This window comes from Charadrius vociferus, unplaced genomic scaffold (assembly GCF_000708025.1).
Source record: "Charadrius vociferus isolate BGI_N301 unplaced genomic scaffold, ASM70802v2 scaffold214, whole genome shotgun sequence".
NCBI lineage: Eukaryota > Metazoa > Chordata > Aves > Charadriiformes > Charadriidae > Charadrius > Charadrius vociferus.
Window position 1 is genome coordinate 133,917 of NW_009647955.1, and position 9,868 is coordinate 143,784.

Sequence of the window (9,868 nt, forward strand, 5' to 3'; positions counted from 1 at the left end):
TGACGGTCCATGCGGGCAGCAGCGTCCTCGGCGCTCTGCCAGGCACAGTTGGGATGGATGCCGAGGTGGCCGAGCTTCTCGCTCCAGCCCCCGGGCGCAGTCCGGTTCCTGCCTCCCTTATAGGAAACCCTCCTTCCTGAACTGCTCCTTCAGGATATCTCTGTACTGGTCGAAGCCGCCCTCGATGCGGGTCACGGTGGCATTCTCGCACACCCACAGCTCCTGGCACACCAGGCGGATGAAGCGCTCATCGTGGGACACCAGAATTAGACCACCCTGCCAACACACAAGGGGGGAAGAAGAGGGAACTCAGTGGAGCACAACCCAGGGCCCGGCACTGGTGGCACGTGAGGAATAATGTAATTAGCTGTCCCTCTCGGAGGGCAAGTGCAGGGCCTGTTACTGGCTCTCCAGGTCTCTGACAAGTGCAAGGAAGGAGATTCCAGGAGGAACCAATGACAGTCAAAAGGTGGCTGGACAAGGCCCCACGCAACATCAATTAAGCTTTTCTCTCACAGGAAAACTGCCCCAACTATAGAACAGTGAGAACCAGGCTGATGACAGGCTGAGTCTCTGGAGATCAGCCGTAAATTGTGCCTAAGGAAAAGCAGAGAGGCCCCAAGGCAGGGCTGAGCACTGCACTGAGCACGTGAGGAGTCACAGCGTGTAGGCGACTGGCCAAGACAGGGGTGCTCTCCGGTCTGCTGTTGCCTCTCTCAGCCACCGGTAGCCAAAGCCAGCAAGTGAAACAAACCACCAGGATGGACCGCTAAAGCAGAAACGTGACTGACTGTTCCCAACATCTGTTCTGGACTTGAAGCCATCACTGGCATTCGACTGTCCACCTCTGGCTGAGATAGCAAGTAACCCGAGCTGGAGGCTGCAGGAAGCATTAGAAGAACAGGAGATCTCACTGAGGGAGCCCTACCCGGAACTTATTCAGTGCCTTTGCCAGCGCCTCGATGGTCTCCATGTCCAGGTGATTCGTCGGCTCATCCAGGATGTAGAAGTTGGGACTGGAAGAGAAGACAGCTCTGAGCATGCACTGGAACAGGCCCTGGCTGGGTCCACACCCCTTCGCACTGCAGGGACCTCCACCAGGCTGCTGCGTTAGCCATGAAAAGCCACAGCCACCTGCATTTGCCCCAAGACCGGCGTTGCCCAGCTCCGGGGACACCTCTTGTTCCTGTGAGCACAAAGCAGCAGGAAAAAGCCACGTCCCTCCTTCCACCCCACCAGGGTGACAACCTCCCTCCCCACAAAAGTCCCAAGGACAAGGCTTCCATGGGGCAGCGGAAAGTCCCTGGATGCCCACCATCCTCCCGGTGAAGTAGGCTCCAGGGATGGAGCGGTGCAAAAATTAACAGCATCTGGGAGAAAATTACCAGGACATAGTCATCTGGGCAAAGGCCACACGACTCTTCTGACCTCCAGACAGGCTGGCCACAGGACGCACAGCCAGCTCCCCCGAGACGCCGTAGCTCCCCAGGTGATGCCGGTACTCCTCTTCCGTCTTCCCTGCAGGAGCATGTCACAACACAGCTATGGCACACCCGGCGTGACACAGGACCCCTGGCGCCGTGAGCTCAGCGGGCACCGCGGTTGGGCAGCCTGAGCCAGGCCAGCACGGCACGGGGAGGAGGGGGAATTCAGCAGCCACTTCCAGGCAATTCCCTCCCAAGCCGGGGGTTTGCGGGGAAAACCTGACTGATACAATCAGGACAGGGGCTGCGGGGCTGGTGACCGACTCCAAGCGACGCTGCCCCAATTCCCTGTCGCCACCACCTTAGGTAATGTTAAGTAGAGAAGGGAGCGGGAGGTTTTGGCAGCTGGGAAAGGGGGAACTGGTGTTCATTCTGCGCCCAGCAGGAAAACGGGTCATCTGCCCCCAAAACCTGGTCACGGTGGAGCGCCAGCCTGAGGTCTACAGACTGCCTACTGCCCCTGCACAACCAGCTCAGGTTCTCAAGGCTGGTGTCCTCAACTTGTGCTGGATGTGGGGATTTAACCCAGAGCAGGTGGTGTCCCTTAAGGACTGAGGTGACACAGCGCTAGGGCCATGGAACTCATCAGCGCTGCTCCGTGTGCAGCAAAGGAGACCTCAATGGCCCGCATCTCCAAAACTCACCTGGGAACTTTCTTGCCAGCAACTCTACAGCACTGATGTTCAAGTCCAGTTGATCCACATGGTGCTGGCTGAAATAACCGATCTTGAGGTTTCTGCAGAATGAGAAGAGAGACCGGCAGCTGGTACCAGGCCCTGTGACCATGGCGCTCACAGCTGCAGCTACAGGAATGGGGGCACATGCGTGGGTGAGCAGGACCCATCCCCATCACTCGGGTAGCCATCACTCCAAAGAACAGCCCAGAAGCCCTCCTGCGGCACCACTCCTCCCAGTCCCCCAGCCCTTCCTACCAGGTACCTGTGAGCGTGTCTGATCCCTCTGACTGGTGCCAGCTCCCCCATTAAGATCTTTAGCATGGTCGACTTGCCAGCTCCATTTTCCCCAACCTAGAGAAGCAGCAGCAGTGTTGGAGAACGTGAAACCCATGAAGGTACTTTCAGCTCGCTTGGGTGATCACGCAGCAGAGGGGGTCAGAATGAAAGTCTAACCAGTGGCTCCAGCTGCCTGGAGGCTGCGTTTCTGTCACTGAGGAGCACCACAGACAGCAGTGCTGGAGGATGTCCCCTCCCCAACCCTTGAGCCTAAGGATGACCCGGTCCCAGCCTCATTTGCAAGCAAATAGCATCTCTCTGCTGCCCCATCCAATGTACCAGGAGCCCCCAGTATGTGCTGCTGTCGTCAGCTAACTGACAGTTACAGAGAAGATGGACCCAGTCTCTTCTCAGAGTTGCCCAGTGAAGAGATAAAGGGCAACAGGCACAAGTCGCAAATGCTAATTGGTATTAGGGAAAATGTTCCTCATAATGAGGATGATCAAATGCTGCAATGGGACCCAAAGGAACGGGAGAAATATTCCTCCCTGAAGACACCCGAAACTCAACTGAAAAACCTGACCTAACATCAAAGTTGGCCCTGCTTTAAGCAAGGATCTCCCAAGATCCCTCACAGCCACCATTATTCTGCAATCCCACATACCACACAGATGCGGGACTCCAGGTCAGCAGAAACAGACAGGGAACGAAAGATGTAGTGACTCGGGTCGTAATAGAAGTCTACTTCATCTAGCTGCAGGATAGGGGGGGAGAACTTCTCAAAGCCATCGGGGAACCTGGGAAGGCAGGAAGAGGTGAGAGATGGCCAGGAATTTCAGAGACCCTGCTCCCAGCCCCCCCGGGACAAGTGCTGCAACCCCCCAGCTGGCAACTCCCTGTCATGCAGGGCCTCTGGGAAGGACGGTCACAAGAAGGGAACATGTATCTGCAGCTTTGACCCCAGGAGGGAACCCAACACAAACGTGGGGGCCTGTCTGGGCTTCCCGTCAGCTGGGACAGCACCAGGAGGAGCTCACATCAGAAACGGAGCCAGGCGCCCTCCAAGCAAAGGCTCAGGGGACACTTACTTCATGATCACCTCAGACTCCTTGTCCACAGGTTTCAGCTCCGGCCTGCAAGAAGAGGAGAGAGGTAACCCAGGTGCCTTGCACTGGGGGTCTGTTCCCACACCAGAAGCCCAGACAGAGTTTTCAGTTCTGCAACGCCTCATCCTAGCCAAAGCCTCTGGACCACAGACAGAGCACCCAAAGCCCAAACCACCCTGGTACCACCCAGGCGTCTTGGGAACCCCTGTTTCTTCCCATGAGCACTGCCCCCTCCCCACCCCCCAGGCACTCACAGCTTCTCCAACAGCTTGAGCTTGCTCTGCACTTGGGATGCCCGGTTGGCGTTGTAGCGAAAGCGGTCGATGAAAACCTACAAAAGAGAAAAGCATCAGAGCGCCGCAGGTCCTCTTCAGCCCCAGTTACCCGGCTCTACTGCCAAACCTCCTGCAACAACAGAGCCACATCCATGGGTCATTGCAAGACCAAACAGCAGCAAAAACTCCAAGAGCAGAAATTACTGGAAGCAGGGAAGCTTGGGAGGTTCACTAGAAGCATGGAGAGGGGGACAAGGCTGGGAGAAGAGTGCTCCAGCACTACTGGCTCCTTCCAGTACCTGGATGTGCTCACGGTACTGCTGTTGGGCTTCGTACTCTCGCTGCTGGTTCTTCAGCCGTTCCTCCTTGATCTTCATGAAGTTCTCAAAGTCCCCGCGGTACGTGTCCAGCCGCTGCGAGTGCAGGTGGATGATGTCTGTGGCCACCGCGTTCAGGAAGTTCCTGTCGTGGGACACCACGAGGATGGTTGACTGCCAGGTCTGGAGGAGACAGCAAGAGGGAGGCCTGAGCATCATCAAGCCAGAGCACAGTGCTTGGTCCCACCACTCAGCAAGGTGAGACACCAGCCTAGAGGACATCGCCATCCCTCGTCCTCGCTCTGTCCCAGGGCTTCCTGCCACCCCCCTACCTGCAGGTAGCTCTCGAGCCACAAAATGGCCCTCACGTCCAGCATGTTCGTTGGCTCTGAGGGAAGGCAAAGAGGCACTGAGGTCAGGAGGGATGAGGACGGCTGGATTATGCCTTTTTTTTTTTTTTAACACCTGAAAGGCTAGCGATCAGCATCGTGGAGGAAGAGACCCTGCGTGGGGACCTGACTCCACAGCTCAGGGGACTAACACGTGTGGGGTTTGCTGAGGCAAGCGGGCACGGGGGCCGAGGCTCAGCCAGGGATGCTCCCCCACTCCATACTGGTACCTGGGCCCTGGTTCCCACCAGCAGCGCCTTGCCCAACCGCCCCCAGCTAAGGTGGGCACCTCCCCAGGGAGCCAGCCCAGCACCGGGGTCACCTCCTGCGGTGAAGGGACACCCCCCAGAGTGGGCTGGCAGCCAGGGCCCATCACAGGGCCGGGAGAGGGAAAAGGGACTGCTTGGGGCACGATGACACGCAGACCACCCGAGCTGGGGCACGGGGCAGAGCTCTGCTGAGTGCATCGACATCAGCCACCCAAGCAGACTCCCCCACACCACCGCCAGCTCTGCCCGCCGTGCCAGGGGAGCACCGACAGCCCTGCCAGCCCGGCCCCGTCACGCAGGGCTATTTTGAGCAGGCAGCTAAAGGCCACGGCGTGTTCCCAACCCCAGCAAGGGCAGAGGCAGGCCCAGCAGTGGAGTCGGAGGAGACTCACAGTATCGACTTACCATCCAGCAGAAGAAGATCTGGCCTAGGAAAAACAAGACATGGGGATCAGAAGCAAAAAGAGCACAGGGTCAATGCAGAGCGCGTTTCACCACACATACAGAGCTGTGATGCCTCCAACGCTCCACACCCCGAGAGCCTGAGTCAAGAGGACCCCCAGGCAGCACCCCCGCACCTCGCAGCATGGACAGCAAGGAGGGTTAATCCCATGGCATGAAGGCCTGGACACCAACCTGGCAAACAGGGCTCTGGCTAAAGCCAGTCTCATTCTCCAGCCTCCGGAAAACTCTCTGAGGAGAGAAGAGGTTGCAGAGGGGTTACTGTTTAATGCAGAACAACTCAGTGTTTGCCTGCCTGCCAGGCTGCTCCCTGCTCCCGTTTTGACTCTGCTGTAACCCAGAGAGAGCGTGTCCCTGTGGAGACCTCAGGCACGGCACAAGATCCATGGCCCAGCAGGCAGGCGGCTTGGCTCCCTCAGGGCGGGAGACCGCATGGGAAGGGCAGAAACAGACCCTCACCCTCCCACAGGGCTCCCCTCCCTTACAGCCGCAGCAGTCCCTGGGGCCTCGCTACCAGCAGCATCTCCCCAGATCCATTTCTGTCTCGATGCCCAGAACTTGGAGACTTACTTGGTTGTCTGTTGTTGCATCTTTACATTAAAGCCCAGCCCAGCGAGAATGACGGATGCCCTGGGGAAAAGGAGAGAGAACTGGAATCCCGCTAAAGCATCCAGCCGCAGAGGTGGAGGTCCCGGACCCACGGTCACCATGGGGACCCTCCTGCATGGTTTAGGGCCATTCTGGCACAGGAAAACTTCCCTGCATGCCCAAGAGCAGCGCTTGGCTGGGAAATGCAGCCCAACAGGGCACAGCATCCACATGAATTCCCAAGAGATTTGCAAGAAGCTTTCAGCTCTTTGGCCAAGAAGAGTGTCACTACCACCAACATCCCAGAAAAGTTCCCCAGACCACCAGGAACCTGAGGTCTGAGAGGAGCAGCAGCAACAATGCAAGCCATTTGGGACAAAAACCAAAAATCCCTCCAGCTTCGGGGGGAGCTCGACTGCTCCTAAGCCAGCAGAGCTGTGACAGAAGAAGAGACAAGAGGAGCAGTAGGGAGAGCCCCCTACCTCCACAAGCTGGATCCCAGAGCCATAGCATCACCCTTCCATGCCCCATACCACTGCCCAGGACAACAAACAGTGGTGCCCGCAGGGCTGTCTCACCTTGCTGGGGCCTTGTCTGCCTCAATCTCCTCCAGCTTCGCGTAGATCTCTGACAGCCTGGCACCTTCTGTCCCTTCTCCCCTAGGGCAGGACAAAGAAGAGCGTGTGGGACTGACCAGGGTTAAGGTTTGGGTGCTGGTGGAGGCTGATCTCCCCACGCAAGGCATAGCACAGCCCTGCTGGAGCCCTCCATTTGAAGGGAGAGACTTCAGAACAAGACCTCATGGTCAAGAAGCCACAGAAGGGCTGGAAACGCAATGGCAACATCTCACCTGCCAGCATTAATCTTGGCTGTCAGATCCCTCTCCTCCCGCAGCAGGTTCTCACGAGTGGTGTCGCACTCCAGCACACTCTGCAGTGCCGGCGTCTCGTCCCCTGCCACCTCCTGCTCCACATGGAGGATGCTGATGTGCGAGGGGATGCGCAGGCTCCGGCTGGCAATCATCTTCAGCAGCGTGGTCTTCCCCAGCCCGTTCCTGCCTACCAGCCCGTAGCGCCGTCCAAACGCCAGGTTCAGGTCTGCTCCCGCCAGGAGGACACTAAAGCAAGAGAACAGGCAGGTGAGTACCTGGTCAAACTGCCCCATGGAGAGGGAGATAACCAGCAGCCACCTGCCCCAAGCATATTTCAGGCTGTGCTGGCGCTGAGCAACCATCACAGACTTCTCCTGCCCAAAGCCAAAAGGGCCAGGTGCCCACCTTGCTTCCTCATCCTTCCCTCTGTCATTTCACAACCACCCTCCAATGCAGTCTCAACGACCCATAGTCCAAAGCCCAGCTAAGATGCGTCCTACCTCCCCACCTGCACTCACCGCTCACCGAAGGACACATCGAAGTTCTCGATGCGCACATCATACGACTTGTTCTTGCCTGATGACTCCATGCGAGTCTCCTTCTTGCTGGCAGCTTGGCTGGCAGATGCCTCCTCAAGGACCCTGCGGACAGGCAGAAGACAGAGAAGGTGGCTCAACAGGAAAGCTCTGGTACAGCCAGATCCCAGCCACACTGAGCAGAGTGGGATGGGGGTGTTTGAGGAGCCCTCCATACTCACAGAGGGCCAGATGATTTCAGGGAATCCCGCTCCATCCTCTTGTCCTGCTTGGCTTTCAGCCTGGCTTCTGCCTTCTCCAGTTTCTTAGCATCCACCATCTGGGGCACAAAGCAGAGTGTTTAAAGAAGAGAGCATCTTCAGCAAAAGCCCCAAACTCCAGGAGAAGAGAGATCAATCAACCCCTCATGCCTGGAAGGAAAGGAGGGAGGGCAGGAGGGAGGTAGGACAGGGGAACTGGGACAGATTCAAGCACATTTTGAGGAAGCTAATCAGGCCAGAAAATCATTTCAGGAATGAAGTCCTAAATCAACTGCTCATACACAGCAGTTCTGCCTCAGCAAGGCAAAGGGTTTGGCTGCCCCTAACGTACGGCCAGTTTCTCTAGTTCCAGGGTCAGCCAAGTCACTTCAACAGCAGCAACCTGCTACCCCAGTGCCTCCTCCGCTGTACGCTACGCCCACCCTTGTCCTAGACCATGAGGCATGTTAAACTTTAGCCAGTTCGGAACAAACTCAGCTTATGCAGTGGATCAATCAAGACAGAGACAAAAAGCATTTAATTAAATGTGAAGGCAAGAAGGAGCCAAGCGTTTTAATCTGTCCTCTGGTCTTGGTCAGGCTCTCAGCCCACTCCAGCCTAGTCCTGCGTCAAGTCAAATATTTGTGGCTGACCAAGAACACTCCTAGGTATTTCTAGGCAACTCTACAGCCACTGGAGCACGTTACAGACCTGCATGCTAGACTGAAAAAAGAGCGTCTTGTTACTGGAGCTGTGACCCTGTACCCACAGACAGATTGAGTCACTCTGTAAACTATACCGAGCTCCCTGAATCTCCCAGTAAGACATGTCCTCCAGAACTTGAGAGGCCTCCCGAGGCCTCCTCTGAATCGTCTCCATTTTTTCTGAAGATCCTTTTTGAGTTGCGGACACAGGAGCCAGAGAGCAAACCCAGCAGCAACTCCAGTGCCAAAACCAGCAACAGCTGCCAGCTTTCACTTCAGAATCCCATTCAGACACACGGGGATCATGTTAGGTCTCAGCGTCCAAGCAAGGGGTTCTCGTCCTCAACACATCACCCCAGGAAGGGAGAGCTCTACAAGAGACCAGCCTGGTAGAGAGACTGCCCATCCTGTACAGTGACCGCTGCCCTTGCTTTGCAGATGCACAACTTCCTCTCCCCATACCCAGACTTTGGCACACCCAACACACAGGGTAAGCCGTGTCTCTCCCGAGCAGCTACGTGTGTCCTTGGCAAAGATGTTCCGATTTCCTCCAGGTCACAGAGCTTCCAAATTTCTCCGCTCCTGGTCTTAATTCTCAAACTACAACAACCCACAGACATTTCTAAAGCTGGGCTTACACCTCCCCACAGCAGCTCTCTGGAAAACAGCTGCTCCATGCTACCTCCCCACCTGCAACATCCAACATCTAACCATTAGCTAGGATTTCATCTCTCATTGCATATGGTGAGACGTCATCCTGGTACACCCTAATTCCTCAACCAAAGGCCTTGCTGTTGAGTCCAAAGGTCCTCGTGAAAGTCCGAGAAGCTGTACTCTGAGCACCACTACTGCATCAACCACACTTTGAAGCTCATTAAGAAGTTACGGCAAAATAGAACTTGTCAAATTAATAAGCTGTTAACTCCTGTTGAGCCTCTTCACCAGACCAAGCTCAAGTTTCACAAATTACAGTGAACTTGATGAGCAGCAGTACCCCCCGCAGCTGTGTCCCTAACCACGACAACTGTCTGTCCCGGCTGTCCTCTGAGGGCAAGGTGATCAGAGCAGGGTAGGACACCTGTGGCCCCACACGTTAGCTGCTCCCACCGAGTCTGCTGGCTTACGAATGAGGGCATGGCCCCCCACTTACCGAGGTCTGGCCTCTCTTCAGCAACAGCCCTGGCAGCAGGTCCACGCTGGTATCTGCTGTAACAAGACAGTTAGGTTGGTGAGCATCTGCTGCCTCAACAGCTGCCCATGACCAGGCAGGACTGTCCCCTCTCCGACAGGACAAGGGGACCGAAGGGTGGCTCCTCTCCTTCCACCCCAGCTTTCCCCGTGGGCAGCCAGGTGCTGCTGGCCACAGCTCAGCAGCAAGAAGAGAAAGAGGGGTGCACCTGCGAGGGGGAGCCTGAAGCATGCAAAGAAGTGCTCCCCAAGGTCAGGCGAGCACACGCACAACGCCCCGAGCCCCTCCTGCACCCCGACAGCAGGATGGGAGCTGGGGGGTGAGGGGGATGGGACAAGATGACATGTGGCTGGAGGTCTCTGGTGGGTGCCACTCACCGTATCCATCAGTGATCTGGGAGAGCTGGATGGGGGCGTCCAGCAGCACCTGGCTGCAGCTCTGGGCCCGGCCTTCATCCCTGCGAGAGAGGAGGAGGAGGAGGAGGGG

The 9,868-nt window shown here is 56.7% G+C and overlaps 1 protein-coding gene across 1 annotated transcript in view; it reads right to left on the reverse strand.

Moving 5' to 3' along the window:
* Window positions 1-117: 117 nt before the first annotated feature.
* ABCF3 (ATP-binding cassette, sub-family F (GCN20), member 3) overlaps window positions 118-9,868 on the reverse strand; it is a 10,404-nt gene continuing 653 nt past the window's right edge. Inside the window, exons 2-20 of the mRNA XM_009883395.1 lie at window positions 9,760-9,839; window positions 9,344-9,396; window positions 7,472-7,569; window positions 7,233-7,355; window positions 6,694-6,960; window positions 6,422-6,502; window positions 5,826-5,885; window positions 5,430-5,486; window positions 5,199-5,221; window positions 4,468-4,523; window positions 4,118-4,318; window positions 3,798-3,874; window positions 3,526-3,570; window positions 3,102-3,234; window positions 2,424-2,512; window positions 2,129-2,220; window positions 1,386-1,518; window positions 929-1,016; window positions 118-276 (exon numbers count right to left, since the gene is read on the reverse strand). Coding sequence (XP_009881697.1) covers window positions 118-276; window positions 929-1,016; window positions 1,386-1,518; window positions 2,129-2,220; window positions 2,424-2,512; window positions 3,102-3,234; window positions 3,526-3,570; window positions 3,798-3,874; window positions 4,118-4,318; window positions 4,468-4,523; window positions 5,199-5,221; window positions 5,430-5,486; window positions 5,826-5,885; window positions 6,422-6,502; window positions 6,694-6,960; window positions 7,233-7,355; window positions 7,472-7,569; window positions 9,344-9,396; window positions 9,760-9,839 — 1,915 coding nt within the window. The remainder of the gene's footprint in view (window positions 277-928; window positions 1,017-1,385; window positions 1,519-2,128; window positions 2,221-2,423; window positions 2,513-3,101; window positions 3,235-3,525; window positions 3,571-3,797; window positions 3,875-4,117; window positions 4,319-4,467; window positions 4,524-5,198; window positions 5,222-5,429; window positions 5,487-5,825; window positions 5,886-6,421; window positions 6,503-6,693; window positions 6,961-7,232; window positions 7,356-7,471; window positions 7,570-9,343; window positions 9,397-9,759; window positions 9,840-9,868) is intronic.